The 24,146-nt window shown below is 30.8% G+C and overlaps 1 protein-coding gene and 2 long non-coding RNA genes across 5 annotated transcripts; 2 read left to right on the top strand and 1 right to left on the bottom strand.

Annotated features, from left to right (window-relative positions):
* The first annotated feature begins 3,904 nt into the window (after positions 1-3,904).
* Positions 3,905-6,184, top strand: LOC124910672. Its single transcript, XR_007096435.1, has 2 exons — positions 3,905-4,532; positions 5,810-6,184. It is a non-coding gene; the product is annotated as an uncharacterized LOC124910672 (long non-coding RNA).
* Positions 6,185-16,422: 10,238 nt separating this feature from the next.
* LOC124910673 lies at positions 16,423-18,142 on the top strand. Of its 2 annotated transcripts, XR_007096437.1 has the most exons (4): positions 16,423-16,696; positions 16,902-17,193; positions 17,278-17,454; positions 17,533-18,142. It is a non-coding gene; the product is annotated as an uncharacterized LOC124910673 (long non-coding RNA). The 2 variants fall into 2 exon arrangements; XR_007096436.1 differs by having other exon boundaries at positions 17,278-18,142.
* Positions 18,143-19,881: 1,739 nt separating this feature from the next.
* Positions 19,882-23,628, bottom strand: LOC124910670 (probable terpene synthase 9). Of its 2 annotated transcripts, none has more exons than XM_047451346.1 (7): positions 23,390-23,628; positions 23,051-23,303; positions 21,537-21,927; positions 20,870-21,088; positions 20,659-20,797; positions 20,324-20,575; positions 19,882-20,199 (listed from the first exon to the last, which is right to left on the bottom strand). In XM_047451346.1, the coding sequence occupies exons 1-7, from the start codon at positions 23,621-23,623 to the stop codon at positions 19,909-19,911; spliced, it is 1,779 nt and encodes a 592-aa protein (XP_047307302.1). In that variant the 5' UTR covers positions 23,624-23,628; the 3' UTR covers positions 19,882-19,908. The 2 variants fall into 2 exon arrangements, with proteins under 2 accessions (XP_047307302.1, XP_047307303.1); XM_047451347.1 differs by having other exon boundaries at positions 20,870-20,941.
* Between the last annotated feature and the right edge of the window lie 518 nt (positions 23,629-24,146).

Raw genomic sequence — 24,146 nt, 5'->3', positions numbered from 1 at the left:
ATGCACTCTCAATACGCTGGCCGTTGTCACTCTTTTGCACCTAGGCCGCACGCACACGACCACACTCAGGCTCGGTCTCAGCACTCCACATCATGCCAAGACAAACATGCATGATAACATCCATCTCTCGGTCCTTGTATTCAAACTCACGCCCCGAAAGAATCTTGGTTTCTTAGCACTTCTCATTTCCGGTGCCCTGCCGCACACAAACGACTCTTTTTAGGCACCTCTCGGTCCTGGCCCTCCGCAATCAAGCCAAGACCGAGGCCAACTATTTAGGGTCGTAACACTAGTCTACTACACTTGAAATGTCACAATCTTATTTGATAAATAATTAAATTTTATTTCAAAATGTTCAGTATAATTATTACTGATGAATCTAGGCTCCATAATGTGAAAATGAGAAAAAATAAAATTAATACGGAAAAGTTAATCAATCATATTATTTCCATTCTGAAAGGAAAATAATTTTTAAATTTATATAAGGTGAGAAATTGTTCTAACTTAACATAGTAAAATAGGAAAACCTAGATCAAACCAAAAACAAAAACAAATTATGTAAAATGCAGTAATGATGTTTAGCTCTTCTATTCTCATGCCTTATTCGGTAACAAGTTATTTAAATAACTTACTTATTAAAAAAATAACGATTGATAATTATTTTGATAAGTCAATTTTTTTTAAAATTAAATTTTTAATGTTATTCAAATATATTGATAAAATAAATTTTTGGTTTAAAATGAAACGTATTATAACACTTTGATTAAAGAATTGAGTGATGTAATTAATAGAATTGATTGATGTAATTAATATAATGAATTAAAGGGTAGGAAAATAATGTTAAATTATATTGGTCAAAGGTCTTTATTAAATAGATGATCACGTTATAAAATTTTAATAAAAAAACAAATCAAGAAGAATTGAGATGTGGATATTTTCTTGATATCTGTGTTTAAAATAAATTATTAGATACCACTACCAGGATTACTCATTATTATTAAATTATTAGAGAAGAGAAATATATAAAATCAAGAAATATATATATATATATATATATATATATATATATATATATATATATATATATATATATATATATATATATATATATATATATATAATGTTAAACATTTTTGAAATTGGAATTTGTTCCACAATCAATGAAGTTAAGCGATCTGTGCTTAATCCACTAGAGGTTCCAATCTCATCCCCATGTTGGTATATCGATAAAGCGGCGCGTGTCATGTTGAGCGACAAAATAGTGACAATTGCATGACAAGACCTCTTTATATTTGTCTCATTAAGCTTTTTCCATGAATGTTTGATCATGCAATTTATATTCAGACACACTCTTATAGACACACTCTTATGCATCATGTAATTTTGAATGGATTTTGGCACATCCCCTCTAACAATTTCAACCTTTAGAGATGAAACACAAATTAATTATATGTTGTTTTTGTTATGACCAACTTGTTGGTTGATTAATTAATAATATGATTTTTTTTAAACTTTATAGAGAGGTTGTAATGTTTTGAAATTACCTTGGATGTAACCTTATCATTACTTAGCCTTGTTATTAGACATGATAAATAAAGAGGCCCCGACCAACTGCTAAAACTACCAAGAGATGACTCATTAAGAGGGGATAGTCCGAAAAGTAGGCAAGCATGGACTATGGCCCGTGACCTCGCCATGAAATCCATGCATTTTCCATGTACTCCTTTGGTGATGGCTCATATCCACCGTAGAACCACCTCGCTTCAGTTAGATACGATCTACAAAGCCTTTCCCACTACGCAATAATTTCATATGCATTATGCTTTAACTAACCGTCTTTTAAAGGTTAATTGTGTTGTAAACAAAATAAATGTGTGTACCTCATTTTTAACAATTCTATAACGACCATGTCATAATCTCTTAGAACATCATATGATGTTTCATTTCCAAAGTTGTACATGGCTAAGTAACATATCTTCATGTATTGTGGGAGGTCATCAATAGCTTTCAAATCCCATCTAATTATACACATAGTTTATATGACTACTACTCTAATTTTGTATAATTAAATAGTGTGCTAGGATTCTTACTGTTCAACTGCTTTCACGAAGAGCTCTAGCTCATCGAATGATCCATATATATCAAAGATATCATCGATGGCGCTAAAAATGCAAATGTATGTAGTGACAGTTTTCCTAATGTTTTTACCAGAATTTATGTGTCGTTATAGACCTTTGTCGACTACACATTTACTGACGCTATTTATGTGTCGGTAAAAGTTTGGTGGCACATATATACCACAAAATCCTGATTTATATGTCAGGCAAATATATTTTTATTTGTAGTGATACACATATGCTGATTATGCTAAATCAAATAAAACAATCATAACATAATTTGAAGCATAGTCTAGCAAAACTGTTGAAGGTTCAAGGTTTTAAAAAGAAACATTAATGAATTATTGACAATGCAAGCAATTATATTTGTAAAAAAATGCTTAATGTCAAAATATTAAAAAACTAATTTTACCAAAATGCTGAATTCAAATACAATTTATTATTAATTTATTACCTCTGTTAGTTCTATTGGTTGTTTTAAATATTTGAATTATTAAAACACGATTATCAATTGGCTATAGACAGAAGTAAGTAACCACTCACTTTAAATAAAAAATAGATTTCGTATCTTAAGGATACTAACAAATTTTAAATATTTATTTTCATGCCTTATAGATGTCCAGGAAAATGAATTTGTTGATAGTTGATCTTTAATTTTGTGCTAGCAAAATAATAGAAAAAAATTGTGGTTTGAATAAAAAGAATATTATTATTACAAATTCTTTTATATGCTTATATCGGATAATTAAATATCTCCCGTTTATATTTGCAATTATATTCAATTGTTTTGTTTATTTGGATTTGAACCTTATTAATAAATATGCAAGTGATTAACTTTTTAAAATATTAATAACCAATAATATAATAAATTGATAATTGGATTTTATTATTTTGATCTTAGATATGTAGGTTATATTTTATTAATATATTAAAAACAATAATAGTATAATATGAAGACTTAAATAGATTTACTAGTACATAATTATGTCTTACCCGTGTAATTGTACGGATCGGTAAATCTCTCTACCACGTATAGTTATTCCTTATTGGAGTAATGATTTGTGTCAGTAAATTACTTTAACGACACATAATTATTCTTTATCGGCATAAATTTATATTTCGGTTTGCCGACTTCATTTTTACGGGATAAATATATACGGCACAAAACTCTGATTTTTGTGCAGAAAAAAATCCGAGAATTATCCATCATAACAAGAACAAATACATATGTTTGTTTTTTTTAGTGTGATTTTTTTAATATTTATTTTAGTGTCAACCGTCACTACAACAAAACATGTTTATAGTGACACATAATTACCCACACATATTAAGCGTTGGCAAAAGTTAAACAAAAAAAAGTTTTCCCACCTTTACCATTTATGTCAATCTTTATGAATTATATTTTATTTATACTCCATAACCTTAACGAAGAAATAATTAGATAAAATTTCATTTTAATATTTGTGTATGTATTATTTTTTACTTTTTAAAATTAATTTGTTTTTAATAATATATTCAATTAAACATTGAAATGAAATTATATATTCATTTTTATTTTAAAGATCAAATTTATTTATATTTTGAGTCAATTAAATATATATTTTTTTTTATTTAATTAAATAGAATTAATATCAGATAAAATAAAATAAATAATATCTTTAAATAAATAATATATTTAAATAAGTAATATAATAAATTAGTTAGTAAATAATTCTTTTATAATTTACTGTTCCAAATAAATAAATAAATAAAAGTTCTTATCAAGAACATTCTCAAATATGGTGTTCTCTCTCCTAATGCCCTAACTCTCAATACGAGCCATTATCTTGAATCACCGCCAATACTCTGCATCTGATATCGCCGATTCTGCCGATACTCTGCATCTGATATTGCCGATTCTTTGTCGCCGATGAACGCCTCCATGACATCTAACAGTGGCCTCACCTATAATAATCTTCCAGGTTCTAGAAAGCGTTATAGAGATTTAGTTAATCCGTTGCTTGAATATTCGTTTCAGTCGAATAGTCGAATAACCGTTGTTGTTCTTTCACGTTTATCGGTGAGGACATTTCGTTACAGATCCAACAAGTACCGTTACAGATTGAACAATTCATTTCTCAACATGTGCATCTCCTTTCTTCTTCTTCTATTTCTTTATTCAATCATTGTTGATTTTAGATTTGAATTGAACATGTGCACCGTAAAATGTAGACGAAAAAAAAGAAAATCGAGGTTCAATTTAAGAGTACTTTGATGATTTGTTCCTAATTATGTTTGTTCGTTTTGTTTTGATTCATATTCTTCGATTTTAATTTGACGAAATACATTGTGGTTTGAGTTACAGCAACTAGAACCTTGTTGAAGGGCAGAACACTCTACACCTCCATATCCGCAAGCATAGTCAAGATCTAACAGGTTTATGATCTTCTTCTTCTTAATTATTTTCTTGTTATATATGGAATTGAGGCGCTCAAGGTTTGCATCCTGTTTGGATAAATTTCTATAATAGCCATTAGAGTGCTGTCATTATATGCTATCCCTTCTGATTTCCAAAAGAATAGCTTTGAACAATTGTGTATAAACTATACAAATGAGAGACTTCAACAACATTTCACGAGGCATCTGTTTAAACTAGAACAGGATGTGAGAACAACGTTTTTGAGACATTCCATACAGATTAAAAAAATTCTTCATTAAAACTACAATAACACAATGATTGTGTATTATTAGATCTGAAAATAAACAGATTGTGGTGATGATGTAGTATTGTTACTCTTTAATCATGTATTTATTAGTTATCCTTCACCATCAATGCTCTTTCCTTCCCTTCGAATGGTTGGTAACATTGTTACTGGTGATGATGTTCAAACTCAGGTAATGTAATGACACATCATTACAGAATTGACCAAGATGTTCATATGTTCTAATATTTTTTATTCAATATTCTTAAACTGTTAAGATCAACCCACTTCTGTTAAAACCCTATTTCTTAGTACTACATTTGGATTTCATTATGTTCTTATTTCTCAACTTCACTTTTCTCTTAGTTTGACATCTAAATTTTTGTATTTGGAAACTTTGTTCTTTACTGCTTCAAATTTTGATTGAACATCAAGAACTTCCAAGCCTTAACCTCTTGACTCAAAATTATAAAAAAAGTATAAGGAAAGAAGTTTGCTGGACCATATCAAACATAACAGCGGGTAGCAAGATACAGGTACCAAATTTTATTCAGATGATTAAGTTATGTTGGAAAATGTAATCTCATATCCAAATCCAAATTAGATATGTGATACAATAAGTGGTTCCAAATATGGGGCAATTGTGATTAGATATGTGATACAATAAGTGATTCCAAATATGGGCATTTGTGATGATGATTTCTATAAACAGTAGTTTATCAACTGCATCCTTTATGGAGACTTTGATGTGTGTATGTGGAATATATATATATATAAAAGTTGTTATTATCTGCTGGTATATTTCTTCCATTAATCAAATAATCAAATTGATTCATATTGATGAGTTTGAGATCAAGAAGGAAGCTGCCTGGACAATTTCAAATGCCACATCCGAGGTACTCATGAGAAAATCAAGTATATTATGTAAGACTTATAATATTTATACATCTTTTATTTGACTCATAAGTGAATTTGTATGGTGTTTTAATATAATTTGTAATGTATTTATAGATAAATGGTGGGAGCTTATTGGCATACGCATAGTCACAGAAAAATAGTGAAAATTCTGTCATTGTTGGGCTAGATCAAAGTGATCCGACAACGAAGAAGGAGAAATTCGTGGTGTTGGAACTGGATGGAGATGTAATAGTTTCTTAAAGGTTATCGATCCCTCTTACGACATTCAGGTGGTGTCACATCCTAAAGATTAAACATCGCAAAAAGAAATAAAAATTGTTTCTACTTTTTATGGAGTTACTCTAGTATTTTATTATACAAATTTATCTTTTAATTTAGTTTAGTTGTCTTTTAAACTATTAGAACATTATAAAAAATTTGTAATGTGTTAATTAATGTTTTTTATTTGGTTATAATATGATTTTATAAGATAATATTGTTGAGAAAATTTATATTTCTTTTGTTCTTATTTATAATGTCATTAATGAGGAGAAAATAATCTTATATTTCTATTTAGAAAGCTTTGCTCGTTGAAATATAAAGATGTGTCTTCTATGTCTGAGCATCTAAATTCTTTTCATGGGATTCTAAATGAGTTGGTTGCGATAGGAATGAAATTTTATGATGAGCTTCATGCCATGTGTTTGATTAATTCCCTGCCTGATAGTTGGGAGACACTTGTGTTTTAATTACCAATTCTGTTCCACAAGGTAAGCTCACTTTAAAAATGATAAAAAAGAGCGTGTTGAATGAAGTGGCTAGAAGAAAAGAATAGAGCTTCTCGACTCCAAGTCAGGTGTTCGTGACTAAGAGAAGGGGTAAAAGTAAAAGTAAAACTCCAAAGAATTGCAGTGGCAGTTCAGACAGGTCACGAGGAACATCCAGCTCGAAAAAAGAGATTACATGTTATCATTGTGGCAAGCCAAGACACAAGAAGTATCAATGCAGATCTTTGAAGCGGGAACAAAAGGAGAATAAGCAAGATGGAAGTAGTAAGGTTGCAGATGTGGGTTATAACGACATTGATATTGTTTACGACAATGATAATATCAACCTTGTTTCTCAAGATACACAATGGGTGGTAGACTCGGGTGCTTCTTATCATGACACCAATTGTTGTGATATATTTGCTTCTTAAACTAGTGGACAGTTTGGTTCAGTGACGTTGGGAAACCATGTTACGTGTAAGATTGTTGGAAAAGGAGATGTCTGTTTGGATACTAACACTTCGTGCAAGCTACTTTTGAAGAATGTTCGACATATTCCCGATATTCGAATGAATTTGATCTCTACTAAAATTCTTGATGATGAAGGTTATCATAGTTACTTTGGTGAAGGAAAATGGAAACTTGCTAAGGGGTCTTTGGTGATAGCTAAAGGAAAGAAGGTCGGTTCTCTTTATGTGACAGAGACTAAGTCTTATGGTAGAGAAGCAAATGCAGTTAATGATTGTTCAGCACAACTTTGGCATAAAAGAGTTGGTCACTTAAGTCAGAATGGCATGCGGGTTCTCTCCAAGACAATCGATCTTCAGAGATTAAAGTCCACAGATTTAAAGACATGCACAGATTTCTTAGTTGGTAAGCAATATAGAGTTTCTTTCAAAAGTTTCTCTCCATCTAGGAAGCCTAATATCCTAGATATGGTTCACACAGACATATGTTCTATGGATTCCTTGACTTTAGGTGGTGCTCATTATTACATCACTTTTATCGATGATTGCTCAAGGAAGGTGTGGGCCTATTGCTTGAAGATTAAGGATCAAGCATTAGATTACTTCAAGTTGTTTCATGCTCAAGTAGAGAGAGAAACTGGGAAGAAGTTGAAATGTGTTCGTTCGCACAATGGTGGCGAATACAGAGGGCCATTTGTGGAATACTGTAAAAGTCTTAGGATCAAGCTTTTGAAGTCTGTACCAAAAACACCTCAACAGAATGGAGTCGCAGAGAGAATGAACAGGTCTATCAATGAGAGAATTTTGTGTATGTTGTCTCATGCTAAGTTGTCAAAATCCTTTTGGGGAGAGGCAATGAAGACAACGGTTGATCTGATAAACCTTTCACCCTCAACTCCTTTAGATGGAGACATTTCAGAATGAGTTTGGAGAGGTAAAGACGTCTATTATGATCACTTGAGAGTTTTTGGTTGTAAAGTGTTTGTTCATGTTCCTCGAGATGAGAGAGTTAAGCTTGATAGCAAGACGAGACAGTGTATCTTTATTGGGTATGGCCACGGAGAAATTGAGTACCGATGTTGGGATCCGGTTAACAAGAAACTCATTAGAAGCAGAGATGTTGTATTCTTTGAAGATCAGACCATTTAAGACTTTGAGAAAAAATAAAATCCAAAATCTACGAAGAAGGAATTGTCTGATAATGGTAGGATTCGTACACCACAATCAAAGCCCAATGATGTGGAAAATGCCCAAGTAAAGGTTGATGAGACTCCTCTAGTTGATGCTGAGCCAACAGAGGAAGATGAACAAGATGATGATAGTTCTCTAGAGACATCTGATGATCAGCATATTAGAAGATCTAGTAGGCAAAAACAACCTTCTAGTAGGTATCCTCCCAATGAGTATGTGATGTTGACTGACGGGGGAGAACCAAAAACCTATCAAGAAGTATTCTCATGAAAACAAGAACAAGTAGTCGATGGCAATGCAAGAAGCGATACATTCCTTGCAAGAGAACAAGGCTTATGACTTGGTGAAACTTCCGAAAGGAAAGAAGACTTTGAAGAACAAGTGGGTATTCAAGTTGAAGCACCAAGAGAATAGCTCACCAAGTTGAAACAATCTTCTGCTCTATGTTGATGATATGCTGATTGTTGGGCAATATATTGTGAAAATTGAGAAGCTCAAAAGGGATTTGAACAAGTCTTTTGCGATAAAGGATTTGGGTTCAGTGAAGCAGATCCTAGGCATGGAAATCACAAGAGACAGAAAGAACATAACATTTTGGCTATCACACGAGAAGTACATTGAAAAGAAACTTGAGAGGTTTGCAATAAAAAATGCAAAACCGGTTTCAGTTCCACTTGCATGTCATTTTAAGTTATGTTCTAAACAATGTCCTACAAGTGAGAAAGAGAAAGATGAAATGAAGAATGTATCTTATGCCTCTACAGTTGGTAGTCTTATGTATGACATGGTATGTACAAGACCAGACATAGCACGCGCAATTGGTGTTGTTAGTCGGTATCTCTCCAACCCAGGAGAAGAACATTGGTTGGTTGTTAAGTGGATTCTCAAATATCTTCGAGGCTCTTCGAAAGCATGTTTATGCTTCGGAAGTGATACTCCTATTTTAGAAGGCTTTACAAATTCTTATATGGCGGGTGATGTTGATTCAAGAAAATTTGTAACAGATTTTTTGGTTACCTTTGCAGGCGGTGTTGTTTCGTGACAGTCAATGTTATAAAAGTGTGTTGCTTTGTCTACTACAGAAGCTGCGTATATTGCAGCTACTGAGGCATGTAAAGAGGTGTTATGGATGAAGAAGTTCCTATAAGAGTTGGGCCAAATGCAAGAAAAGTTCACTTTATTTTGCGACAGTCAAAGTGCCATTCATCTCTCGAAGAATTCAGCTTTTCATTCGAGATCCAAACACATCGACGTGATATATTATTGGATACGTTATGTGCTTGAGGCAAAAGAGCTGAACTTGGAGAAGATTCATACAAGTGAGAATGGTGCTAATATGTTTACGAAATCCTTGCCTAAGGACAAGTTTGAAGATTGTCGGGAGAGAGCGAGTCTATTGGAGCCAGCGAAGTTGCGTTAACGGGGGAGATTTTTTGGGTCAGCTCATTTGGCAGCTGGGCCTGACAAATTAATTAATCCCATTAGGGCATATTTAATTAAGGAAAAAAATACAGCAGTTTAGTTTTTTTGTTCTCTCTCCCTCTTCCTCCATTAAAGCAGCAGGTTCTTCTTCTAATTTCTTTTATCTCTTCTCTATTTGGTTAGCCATCTTTAGTGATGATGATAATGTATATGAATGACAAGTTAGGATGAGGTTAATTGATAATTTTATTAGATTACCTCTAGGCTTGTATTGAACAACATTGTATACCCATTTGATATAACCCATTTGATATAGTGGATGATTTAAGTGGCCGAAGTGTCCCGTGGTTTTTACCTAATTTGAGTTTTTCACGTAAAATCTTGATGTCTTGCTCTCTGTTTCTTTGATTGTTTGATGCTCAATTGAATTGGCTGCCTATTTGATTATACAAAAGGAGAAAAAAATTTGTTAGACCTTTGTTGTAGCTTGTCTATTTCTTGATTTCTAAACAGGTGCTATTATTTGATTTCTCCAACACTTTTAGTAGGCTCATGTCTTAAAAGACTTTTAAACTAACTCTCTATTCAATAATTTCGTTAGTGGATCCACAATGTTATATTTGACTTATATAGTCAAATTTGATAACTCCATTAGACAGTATAGTCTAATGACATTATGTTTAAGACGTCTATGTCTAGACTTGTTATTGACTCTAAGTTTGTCCAATTTCAAATTACTATCACAACAATTAAAAATTTGTGTTGGTACATTCTTAGTTATCCTTGGAACATCTTCTAATAAGAAGCATAGTCATTCGTACATGCTTATCATTTATTTTTTTTATGAAAATATTTTTTACTTGACTAACTAGTAGACAAAATGTCTTTGAACTATTCTTCTTTCGATTAAACGATTATATATTTTGCATAAAATATTTTATTTTTCGACATAAGTTAAAAATATAGATTATAACGTTTAATGTATCCATCATAATTTTTTTTAGAAGATTTTCATACGTAGGTTGCACTTTTATGTGTAAAAATATTCATTTTTAGATATAAAGTCTTTCATTTAATAATATCAATATATCATTTGATAACAACATGATATTTTGTGTAGTGCAATCCACATCCTTAATGGATTTAATCATTTTTATCGTAATTTTCAACGATAAAAATATCGTACAAAAGACACGTAATTTAATAATTTTCATTGTCTTCTTGATATATAGAATTGTCACATTCACTTTTAATCAATGTATGATCAAATTTTCATATCATTATTAAAAATTATTAAAAGTCATACAAAGACTTTATAAACTTTCTTTTTCATCTATTTCTTAAAATCATTTTGAAGATATTAGTTCTTCAAATTTGTTATGTAAGTAATGTCACAGAAATGACATGTTTCTTAATCTCAAAATCCTCAAATTTTAAATATCGAATTGAGCACTAACTTAGTAAATATAAACAAGACATTTTATTGTTATTTTATTTTTAGTAAAGTTGTGCAACTTTATCTTTTATAAAAAACATATTTCTCTAATAATAAATGATCTTTTTACATAATATACATAATTATTTGTGTTATTATCAATAAAAATATTTGGCTTCACATTCGTGTTGGTACCATTTTTTTAAATCACACACATTTTTTATTTAAATCAATGATTTTCTAATCAAGAAATTGTCACACAATTCTTTTACAAATTTCTTTTGTTATACTTAACATATAATGAGTAAGATAATATTTAGCTGTCCTCGGTGATTACAACGTAACTAGAAATGAATCTGATCGTAGCCCATAATCTGAAATAACTATAGCTGACTCTTGTTGGGTGATAAAAACACAACTTTCTTCTACAGAAAATGCAAGGCTAGAAACATGAGAAATAATATATACAGGTTAAAGAATGATGATGGTGAATATGTTCAGGGTCAAAGGGTGTACAAGATTTGGCTATCAATTTCTATAAGCAGCTTATGGGTACAAGAAAGCAGCATCAAAGTCACTTGAATACCTTGTATCAGATTATTGATATGAAAATCTCTGTAGAAGATTGTCGCGAGCTGATAAGGGTGGTCATGAGGGTTGAGGTTAAAGAAGCTCTGTTTAGTATTAATGGGAATAAAAGTCAGGGTCCTGATGGGTTTAATGCATAGTTCTTCAAAGACAATTGGTTGGTTGTGGGTAAAGACGTTATTGATGGGGTTTTGGAGTTTTTCAAGAACAAGAAGATATTAAAGCAATTTAATACATCGGTACTAACCTTGATCCCCAAAACTACGGTATCCGAGAAAATACAAGATTTCAGACCAATTTTCTGCTGCAATGTGATTTATAAAATAATTTCAAAAATAATTTCTAAACAATTTAAAAATGTCATAGAAAAAATTATAAATTTTAACCATCCAGCATTCATTCCTGGTAGGACAATCTCTCATAATATTCTTCTCATGTAGAGCCTTTTAAAAGGCTACGGGAAAAAGAAAATATCCTCGAGAGTGTCTTTCAAAATAGATATCAAGAAAGCTTTGGACTCTGTTAGATAGGAAGTCATTCGGGACTTTCTAGTTGTTTCTACTTTTCCTATGATTTTTATTGATTGGATTATGCAGTGCGTTTCATCATCCTACTTTGTTGTTAGCGTCAATGGAGTCCACAGAGGCTATTTCAAGGGGGAAAACAGGGTAAGGCAAGGGGACCCCCTCTCTACTTACCTTTTCATAGCTATCATGGAGATCTTTAAGAGCATCTTCGCGATGTTCCGAAAGAATCGTCCATACATCTTTCACTCAGTAGAGGAGGTAACCCATCTTCGCAGACATTGATTACATTAAAACTATTAGGGCTGCACTAACGTTCTTTTCTGAGGTTACAGGTTTAACTATTAATGAAAGCAAAAGTGTGGCATTTTATGGAGGCATGAAGGACGAAACAAAGTAGGAAATCTTCAACATCATGGGCATCAAGGATGCAGCTTTCTGTAAGGTGCTTAGGAATTCCGTTAACCGCGAAGTAGATTAAGATCTCACACTACAAGACGCTGATTGAAAAGGTAAAAAACACGATATCTGGCTGGGCAGCGAAAAAACTTTCTTATGCAGGGAGGATCGAACTTATCAAAACCGTGGTCATGGACATAGTTGGCTACTTGGACGCAGCAGATGATCATTACGAAGAAGGTAATGAAGGAGTTTGGCACGCTAATGAGGAACTTTATCTAGGACGGTAGTGGAAGAGGAGGAAAGAAAGTCAATTGGACCGCTCTCTGCAAACAGAAGGACGAGGGAGGCATCGGCTTGAAGAATTATATCGAGTGGAACAAAGCTCTCACCTTCAAGCATCTGTGGGCTTTGGAGCGCGATCAGGAGTCACTATGGATCAAATGGGTACATACGAGGTTTATGAAATACGAAACCAGCATCTAGACCTACTAAATTCTTGAAGGTATGAGCTGGTCTCTGAAAAAGATTCTTAAACTAAGAAGCGATATTGCAAATTTTTATGACATTCAGCTAGGGAACGGGAAAGGCACTCTATTTTAGCATGACCCTTGGTTTGAAAACCAGCCTATCATCCAAAAGGAGGAGTTTTAAAATACCTGTATCAGAAGGAACTGCGCAGAATCGAAAATCAAGGACATTAAAGACGGGAATTGGGACTCACTCCTAAGAAGAAATCCAGAAGAACAGGGGATACTTGATCATATAAGTAACATACAACTACACGACAGACCGGATATTCATAAATGGAAACATGAGGACAATGGGAAGCTGGTATCAGAGAAAATATGGGAGTTAACCTGGGAAAAAGCGTAGAAAGTAGAATGGGCTCCTCTTGTATGGTAAACGAAGATTATCCCTCGACACCAGTTCATCCTATGGCTCGCCTTCTGGGAAAGACCCAACACTCGTGATCGTATCAGCAAGTATATGAGCATCACCTACTAGGGAGTTGATGTATTGCTTCGGAGCTTTAATACAGATTCTATAAAAGGCTGAAGCTGATCAGTTTCCCGAGCGAATGGAATGAAATCAAAGAAGTGACACTACTCAAAGCAAAGGGAAATATATTTGCAACAAGCGTGTTCAATTGCGGCTTTGGAGTAGTGCTGTATAACATTTGGAAAGAACGGAATGCAAGGGTATATTACAGAACCCGCAGGAGCGTTAAAGAGTTATAGAAAGATATTGTATTGAATTGCAGCGCTCTTGCGGGAACGTGGAGAAGAATTCCAAGCACGGAGCAAAATTGCAATATCTGTAGGAACTGAAATTTACCGTTTTTTGAACTCACTAGAATTGAAAACATTGTAATGAGATAATTCATTTACATTTTTAGCTTTGTAGCTTTTAATCAGAATGTTACGACTTCAAAAGCATTCTAGGCCTGTCTAGAATGATCTCTTAAACTCGTGGTTTTTTTCGTTTTTAGGAATTTTTAATGAAATGACGCTAAGTCGTTTTGCCCAAAAAAAACTATATAAAAAATATTTAATTGAATAAACCATAATTTCTATACAAGAGATCAGAATATTTATTCATATTTAAATCATTCTTCACATAATCTCTACATAAGAAATTATAATATTTAATCAATTAAAATATTTATTTCATCACATTATTTCTATAATAAGAAATTATAATATTTAATCAAATAAATATTCACCATGTCACATTATTTCTACAAAAGAAATTATAATGTTTCAAGAATCTTTGGCCTAAACGCTTAACATTTATATTGGTTACACGTTTGCATCCCATAATATTGACACGTTTGCCACCTTATTTCTCAAATCAAACACAACTTTTCTTGTAATTATTAAATTTCAAAAACATCAAATTAAACAAGTCTTTATGATGAAATTGAACCATTTATATCAAATATATAATCGAATAATATAATCAAATGATATGTCATATATATTATAATTACTTCATATATCATTAAACAAATACCTTTCTAAAATACATCGATAATTGATAATTTATCCTTAATCAAATATAAACTAACTAATTATTATAAATAATTATTGATATCATAAATTTGTCAATTCCTTAATTAATGATGACTTTTAATTTTCCACATGAGTTATTGTATACAATACACAATAATTTTATGAAAAAATTTAAAATTTTCTATTAAAAGAAAATATATACAATAATCTTTATTCACGTATATATGTATATATAAATAATAAGTTAATCATGCATATTATGAATTAATACAAGTTATCATATTATTAAATAATACACATGTTATATACATATAAGCAATCACTTAGCAACAAAATATATAATTATAAATGTACTTCATATCTTAATTGAAGTAATTACATTATCGTGTTTTGACCGATAATCCACGTGAAGCGACAATGCTCAAAACAAATCTAGGTGAATCGTTCTCACCAAGATATTTCTTGCGAAAATATTTCCGACTTACATAGTTGTCTCTTTGAATGCATTAATATAATGAGTTATAACACAAATGACATTCATTTTCTATCATGATTAATCACATAATTTCTATAGAAGAAATTAAAATGTTTCAAAATATTAATGACAACGTCATTTTGATAAATTAAATTTCTACATAAGAAATCGTTAGGATCCCCAATTCATTTCATAATTTTTTACATAAGAAATTATAATGATGTCAACAATAATGATTAATGTCAAAACAAATCTAGGTGGATCGTTCTCACCAAGATAATTCTTGCAAAAATATTTCGATTTACATAGTTGTCTCTTTGAATGCATTAATATAATGAGTTATAACACAAATGACATTCATTTTCTATCATGATTAATCACATAATTTCTATAGAAGAAATTAAAATGTTTCAAAATATTAATGACAACATCATTTTGACAAATTAAATTTCTACATAAGAAATCTAAGAAATCGTTAGGATTCCCAATTCATTTCATAATTTTTTACATAAGAAATTATAATGATGTTAACAATAATGATTAATGTCATTTTGACAAATCAGATTTCCTATAAGAAATCGTTATCGATCCCATTAATCTCATAAGTTCTACACAAGAAATTAGAATGATTTCAACATAAATGACTAAGGTCATTTTATCGTTAGATTTCTAAAAAAAAAATCATTTGCTGGATTTGAACAGGGGACCGCCCTTTCACCACGAACCCTTACGTTTAAACATTGAACCATTGCACCAAAGCACCAATTCATTGTTCTACCGCTTTTACAACTTTTTGTCTTCTTTCTTGAGACAATTTATTCTTCATATTTGACTCAACTCTGTCAACAAACAAATATATATATATATATATATATTTAAAATTAAAATTATAACTTAACACACTACAACAAAATACACTTTTAGCCACCCTTATATGCCAACGCTTATTAAGTGTGGGTAAAAATTACAAGAATTTTTTTTGTCAATCATTATATCCATAAAACCAAATTTATTTTTTTATACAAACTTTCTTAAAAACTTTAAAATTTAACTATTCTAAATTTAATATTTTTTTATGTTTTTTTTAACTTTGTAAATATTTTATTTCATTATTTTAATTTTTTAAATTAAATATGACTTAAATTTTATTTACATTAAAATTTAATTTATTTTATAAAATCATTAATTTTTTTTATTAACATCTATCTTTTAATTAATTAAAATTAAAGTAAAAGTAAAAATAATATAAACTAAAAGTAAATAAATAAAACATTATATTATATTTAATAATAAAAATTTAACTTATATATATTTTGAAATTATTTAATTATTTAAAAAAGTTCGGTCAGTTTTTTTCTATACAGAGCAATTCTTTCTAACCTAAAAAATCCTTTGCCTAATTAGTCAGATTGTCGCGCGCAAACTTAGTTACATCCTTCTCCAACCATTAGGTAATGGGTGCAGCCAGATCCAAAATCTCTCCATTCTAATCCAGACCACAATTTTCATTATTCTCACCGGATCTCCTAACCAAAGATCCGATTTCTGATTTCTGATCTCCGATCTGACGGAGAAACCCTGACACTCCGATGGCGGGAGCCGCCTAGGCCCTATTCCTTCTCGATATCAAAGGTAGTGTTCTCGTTTGGCTCGACTACCGTGGAGACGTCTTTGCCGTTCAAGCCGAACGCTTCTTCACCAAGCTAATCGAGAAAGAGGTTCTTATTCTCAAATTCTATCAAGAAAAATGAAATCATCATTTCTACCGCTCTTCATTTATTCAACTTTAGCTATACGAACTCAATTTTATAGTTTTCTGATCCGATCAAACTGATTTAGCTATTCGTCTTCTTATTTTTATTTATTGATATTGAAGATGATCGTCTCATTGTTGAATTGTATGATCAAACAGTTTGCTTATAGGGCGATCCGAAATAACAAGATCCAGTTGTACATGACAATGGAGTTACCTATTTGTTTATTCGGCATAATAATATTTATTTGATGACGGCTTCTAGACAGAACTGCAACGCTGCAAGCCTTATCTTCTTTCTTCATCATGTAGTTGATCTAAGGACTAGTGATCCTCGTTTTATCTTTTTCTTTCTTGCTTGTTTTGAATTCAGATTGGTTTTGTGGTTTATTTGGACAGGTTTTTAAGCAATATTTTGAAGAGCTGGAGGAAGAATCACGGAGAGATAACTTTGTTGTTGTGGTAAATGGATGATTGCTTTTATTTTGTTCCACAGTTTGTATTTTTTTTCTATCACTGTACTTCAATTTCTGTTGCACTTTACAGTATGAATTGCTTGATGAGATGATGGACTTTGGTTACCTTCAGTATACATAAGCAAAGATTCTCAGTGAATTTTTTAAGATTGATGCTTACAGGATGGAAGTTGGTCAGAGGCCACCCATGCCTGTGACAAATGTTGTATCTTGGCGTAGCGAGGGCATACAATATAAGAAAAATGAAGTAAGCCATGTTCTTTTAAAAGCACACACTTATGATGACATTTTGTGAGATTTTGTTATGAATCTTTGCTATTTTTAGGTCTTCTGAGTGTTAATATACTTGTCAACATCCATGGCCAAATTATTAGGTCAGATGTTATTGGGGAATTAACTATGAGAACTTATTTAAGGTGCATTTTCTCCCTCATTCAGTTATTTAATTATAATGTTTAAACATGCATACTAAAATGATGTCTGAGCTCTTTCCTATCTTGTACACTTACACATCAAAGCTGTATGCATGATTGGACTTTATATCTCTTAGATTCTTTGTATATTTTATAACATAAAGAAAGGCAATTCCGAGAGGTTGCAGTTGCAATAAAGTTACAGAAGAGAGTTGAAAATATATATGGTGTTCTGGTATTTCAGTTTCTAGAATGTACACAACTTATAGCTAGATGCTCTAAAACTATAAAACCAGATCAGGGTAATAACAGGTGAGTCGAACTTTTCCTCCTCATTTTTCTATAGGATATTCATCACATAACTTCTGCACATATCACCCTCTTTGATACAAGCTCCTATTGGTTATCGATTATGGCATCAAATTTAGGAAGAAGCAGCTAAAGGAAAGGTAATTTTTGTTCTGTTGAAAATTTCCCCCGCTTTATTGATAAGTTATTCTTATATTAATTTGTTTCTTTCTTTATGCGACAATAATTAATCATTTTATGAAGCGTTACATCATATCATGTCATGGTGTTCCACTCGGTGGCATTGGGTAAAAGCTTATATAATGAATAGCTGCAATTCTCCTGATTTATAAAATTAATTATTACGAAAGCCTCCTATTGGTTATCGATTATGGCATCAAATTTAGGAAGAAGCAGCTAAAGGAAAGGTAATTTTTGTTCTGTTGAAAATTTCCCCCGCTTTATTGATAAGCTATTCTTATATTAATTTGTTTCCTTCTTTAGGCGACAATAATTAATCCTTTTATGAAGCGTTACATCATGTCATGGTGTTCCACTCGGTGGCATTGGGTAAAAGCTTATATAATGAATAGCTGCAATTCTCTTGATTTATAAAATTAATTATTACGAAAGCATTCATATGAAGCATTTTAATGTTTAAACAACAGGGTGGCTATGTCACAGCATAAGAACAAATGTGTTAATAATCAACATATTTATATTAATAAAGACTAATCTTTACTTGTTGATTATTTTATTCCTTAAGATGAATCATTTTACGAAATGAGCATCATCTCTTTTGCAACAACGCAACTCATATACAAAAAAATTGATGGCGCAAGCTCTTAAATAGATTAGCACAAAGAAACTATTTTATGATTGTTAGATATCTTGTCTTGAAATAAATTACAAAAAATATTTATAAAATGATGTTACAAATAAATGAAATAAATAAAATATATGAAGAACAATATGACCGAATAAAAGGTTGATTCAAGGCATGTGCTTAGAACATTTCCTTAAAATAGTTTCATCGTCTCCCGTTTGTGCTGGAGTTTATCGCAGATGGTTGTCTCCTATGGTACACCGAATCTAGTAGTGATTCTGTACTAGAATTACTATGCATCAAATTTGACCAACGTACCTGAACTATCACCAGGTTTCAACGGAAATGTTGAGCAAAAAGAACTTGAAGATTATTCACAAAATAAGGAGAAATTTTTTGAAATTCTAGTATGAGAAACGATGTGTGGGTGAAATGAATAAAAAATAGATATATACTATTGAGAATTAAATTTTCAAATAAAATCATTTAAACGTTTTGACAATAAATGTTGATCATTCATTTGTCAGTTAATCCATAACTAATTAACATAATTGCATATACGTTGATTTGAATTTGAATGTTGGACATTCAATATTCAATATTAGCTAATGAAAAGTCCATACGATTAGCTAATTGACAGGTTAATTGAAGTTGAATACGATAATATTAAACTTTAAATTTCTAACTAAGCATTAAATATAAATTAAACAATTAATATTTAATTATAATTTCAATTAAATTCATCGTTAATTCACGTTTGAATTTATATTAATTTTATTTAATTTTTTTATTCACAATCTTATTTCCATTCATTAATGGAATTAGTTTAAATCCAACCGTAATAAATATAATGAAAGAAAGTGTAACGAAATAATGTTAAATTATATTCGTCAAAGGTGCTTATTAAATAGATGATCACCAAGTTTGGTTGTAAAATTTTAATAAAAAACAAATCAAGAAGAATAGAGATGTGAATATTTTCTTTTGATATATGTGTTCAAAATAAATTATTAGATGTCATAATTACTCATTATTATTAAATTATTAGAGAAGAGAAATATATAAAATCAAGAAATATATATATATATATATATATATATTAATGATTTAGAACAGGAGAAACATGTTTAATTATTGCACTCAAACAAATATTTCTAAAAATGTGAAACATTTTTTAAATTGGAATTTGTTCCACAATCAATGAAGTTAAGCGATCTTTAGTCAATCCGGTAGAGGTTCCAATCCCATCCCCATGTTGGTATATCGATAAAGCGGCGCGTGTCATGTTGAGCGACAAAGTTGTGACAATTGCATGACAAGACCTCTTTATATTTGTCTCATTAAGCTTTTTCCATGAATGTTTGATCATGCAATTTATAATGTCCTTGGCTTCCTTTTCAGACACACTCTTATGCATCATGTAATTCTGAATGGATTTTGGCACATCCCCTCTAGCAATTTCAACCTTAAGAGATGAAACACAAATTAATTATATGTTGTTTTTGTTATGACCAACTTGTTGGTGGATTAATTAATAATATGATTTTTTGTTTGAACTTTGTAAAGAAGTTGAAATGTTTTGAAATTACCTTGGATGTACCCATATCATTACTTAGCCTTGTTATTAGACATGACCAATAAAGAGGCCCAGACAAACTACTAAAACTATCAAGAGATGACTCATTAAGAGGGGATAGCCCTAAAAGAAGGCAAGCATGGACTATGGCCCCGTGACCGCCAACTGAAATCCATGCATTTTCCATGTACTCCTCTGGTGATGGCTCATATCCACCGTAGAACCATCTCGCTTCAGTTAGATACGATCTACAAAGTCTTTCCCACTACCAATAATTTCAAATGCATTAAGCTTTAACTAGTCGTCTTTAAAGGTTAATTGTTTTGTAAACAAAATAAAAGTGTATACCTCATTTTTAACAAACTCTATAACAACCATGTTGTGATCTCTTAGAACATCATATGATGTTTCATTTCCAAAGTTGTACATGGCTAAGTAACATATCTTCATGTATTGTGGGAGGTCATCCATAGCTTTCAAATCCCATCTGATTATACACATAATTCATTTGACTACTACTCTAATTTTGTATAATTAAATAGTGTGGTGGGATTCTTACCGTTCAACTGCTTTCACGAAAAGCTCTAGCTCATCGAGTGATCCATATATATCAAAGATATCATCGATGGCGCTGAAAATGCAAATGTATTTAGTGACAGTTTTCCTAATATTTGAGTATTGAGGTTCATACACAAATCCCAATGCCCATAAATAGTTCTCCATCATTCGATCCCGAGAAAAACTCAAGTTTTCTTGAAAACCCAAATTTTTCCACCATCTGTGAATCAAAAATAAGTCATAAAATATTTGTGTTTGTTTTTCCAAAAGTAATATAACAATCATATAGTTTTCAAATTGTCAATAAAAAAATATAAATGATTTTATTAATATTTAAGACCTAAATTGTGATTAAATTAAATTAATATTTTCAAATGAGGAGTGAACATCAAATATTGTTTTTTTTTTAACAAATTTTAAGAAGATGTGACAAAAAAATTTTCATAAAAAAATTTCAAATTTATATATGAAGTAAGAAAATTCTTTTACCAAAATGTTTAAAAAATTGTCTAAACTATTTCAAGGTTAAATTTATGCAGTGTTTTTTATTTGAAAATTAAACATCTGAAAACACTCATCCTAGAAAATCTACACTTTTGTAAATTTTATCTTTAGTGATTATTTATGTAAATAATGTAATATTTGTTTATGAATATATAGCAACATACTTGGTTAGTTCTTTAACCTCCTCCTGATGTATTGATTGTACAAGATTGTAATCTAAAGTTGCCAATTCAAGAAGAATAGATGAACATATCCCGTTGCTGTCTTTGAATAGATTAATGAAGTTTCTCGCTTCCAATCTTGGGATCCTCCAATGCAGGGGGTCCGATAACGCATCATTTACTTTGTTTCGCATGCCCGCGTTATGGTCATCACTATTGGTTAATACAAACGACTTTAGATGTTTCATGCTAAAATCTCTGGCTTCATCTATGTCAGTGTCTTCCCCGCACATCCCGATAAATGACGATTCATATAAATTCAAGAGCCCTTCTAGATCACTACTCAAGCTGTCCAAGAAGTTCCCATTTTCGTCCTTGAATTCATTGAAAATATCTTCCATAAAATAAAAAAAATATATATGTGGCATGTTAATCATTATTTAAACTTTAAGTAATTAATGGAAATGGTTATATTAGTAGAAAATGAAGCCAAACAACTAAATTTAAAGTCAAGTTAGCATAATGATTTGTTAAAGCTAAATGAACTGAAATCTTATTAGTTAAAATGATTAGTTTAAGTCTGTATAAAATTAAGTTAGTTGTGTTTTTTTCAAAACAAAACTTTATGGTCTTTTAACCAATGAATAAAATTATTATTTGTTTAAAGATTAAAATATTTTTATTTTTAGAAATTTATACTTTAAATATTAAAAAACATTTTAATAATTAATAAATCACTTTTTCATCCAAATAATATTTATATTCTAAATTTAAATAATTTTACATCAACCATTAAATTACTTAATTAATTAAAATAATAAAATATTTTAATTTAAATTTTCATAATTTAAATTTTAAATACAATTTTCATTATAATAATTTAGCTAAAATAATCCAAAAATAAAATTTCATTAGATATAATTTTCATTTATTAAATTTCAATTAGTCTATTTTTTTTAATTTAGGAAAATAACACAATTTCATAGTTATGTTGAAAGGTGCATGTATTTTGGTTGGTTTTATATTGAAATGAATAATAAATTTGTTGAAACCGATTTGAGAAAATCTCAAATATTTGGTTCGAATTTATGGTCGGTTCTGTTCGGTTGAATATAAATCCGTTGGATTGATTTTATTTGTTCGCCAACAATTATTATAAAATAATACAATTATAAATCAAAATTGTTTTTAAAAAGCTTATATGAAGTTTAAAAACTTAATTCTTAAAGAAAATTTTAACTATGATAAGTTGGTTTAGCAGTTCGCTAGAGAACAATCGATTCATTAGATTTGATTTGACCGTTTAATAAAGTATTGTTTATTTGGTTTTATTGGTTCGATTTAGTTGGTTTGAGAGATTTTGCTTACATATTTAGTCATACCTTTCTTAATTCAACTTAGGGTATTTTTATTAAGTATATTTGTATTTGGAATGGAACCAGTTATATTTGATATATTAGAAAAATCTAGCTAAAATTAATTAAAACCCCGTTGTAGTAAGATTTGTAAGTACTTACTTGTGTTTACGAAATGACCACGTTGTCGTAGAAGACGAAACCGCAGCGCGGTTGTTGAAAGACCAGTGCCATTGGAGACACACGACGAGATGTGGTCAAAAACGGCGTCTATTTCATGAATGAAATGGTAAGCTACTCCAGACCGTTGGATAGAGTCGATGAGCTTCAAGAGGATGGACACGTCCTTGGTGGATTTTAGCAACGTTCTAACTTGCTCCTTCAACTTATCCAATCTGTTTCCATGTACTTCATACTGCACAGTTAAAAATAATGATCAATCATATATCCTTAAATAATTATTAGTGATGATTATGAACAGTTTAAAAGATGATGGATTACGGTGTAAGAGGTGGTTAATGATTGAATAAGCTTTGGATCCCAAATGGTGGGATGGTAATCGGCTGATCGCCGGAGATCGACGACGTCCTGATCGGAAATTTGATTTACATTGATGGATGATGATGGCCTTATGATTCCATGGTTATTATAAGTTGTTTTCACACCAAATCTTGATGATGAAAAAGGTTGGAGTGCTAGCGGAAACTGAAGGCTGTGAGATATCAGCATCATCATCTCTTTCTTTCTAATGAATAATAATTCTAAATCCACCTCGATATTTATAGATAAAAATTGGCCCATTAACAATATATATAAATAAAATATCTCTTAAATGATTGAAAGTGAAAATGTTTATGGTAGGCTAGCTTCATATATTAAATATATATATATATTATTATTATTATTATTTTAAATAAAGTTATTTTTGATAAACTACTGTTATTCAAAAATAATTTTGTTTTGAATGACTACTTCAATCCAAATTTAAATCAGATTCGATCCAATGCCTTATTTTTTTTTTTATTTTATAGAAGAAGGCTATATCTTTGGATAATATTAGTTATGGCAGGTTTGGATCAATCCGGATCTTCTGTTACCGATTCTCGTGTTCCCCTGTTACGGACCAATCAAATTGCATCTTTATTATTATATTAATAAATCAATCTGGGTAGGAGAGGGGAAGGGAGAATCCGGAATCCGGGTTTCATTCCGGGTTCACCCCAAACGCCGTTAACGGAATGTCCAGTTAACGTACGAA

Source organism: Impatiens glandulifera, chromosome 7 (assembly GCF_907164915.1).
Source record: "Impatiens glandulifera chromosome 7, dImpGla2.1, whole genome shotgun sequence".
Lineage (NCBI taxonomy): Eukaryota > Viridiplantae > Streptophyta > Magnoliopsida > Ericales > Balsaminaceae > Impatiens > Impatiens glandulifera.
Note: the sequence above shows the minus strand (reverse complement) of the source record. Positions and strands in the feature narration are given on the sequence as shown.

Bases quoted from the DNA above. Each gene is read 5' to 3' on its own strand.
- LOC124910670 (XM_047451346.1), bottom strand. From the start codon at position 23,623: ATGATGATGCTGATATCTCACAGCCTTCAGTTTCCGCTAGCACTCCAA. The intron at 23,304-23,389 runs GTAATCCATCAT...TTAACTGTGCAG, and splicing joins CATTAACCACCTCTTACACC to TATGAAGTACATGGAAACAG. The intron at 21,928-23,050 runs GTAAGTACTTAC...ATTTTATGGAAG, and splicing joins TGGTCATTTCGTAAACACAA to ATATTTTCAATGAATTCAAG.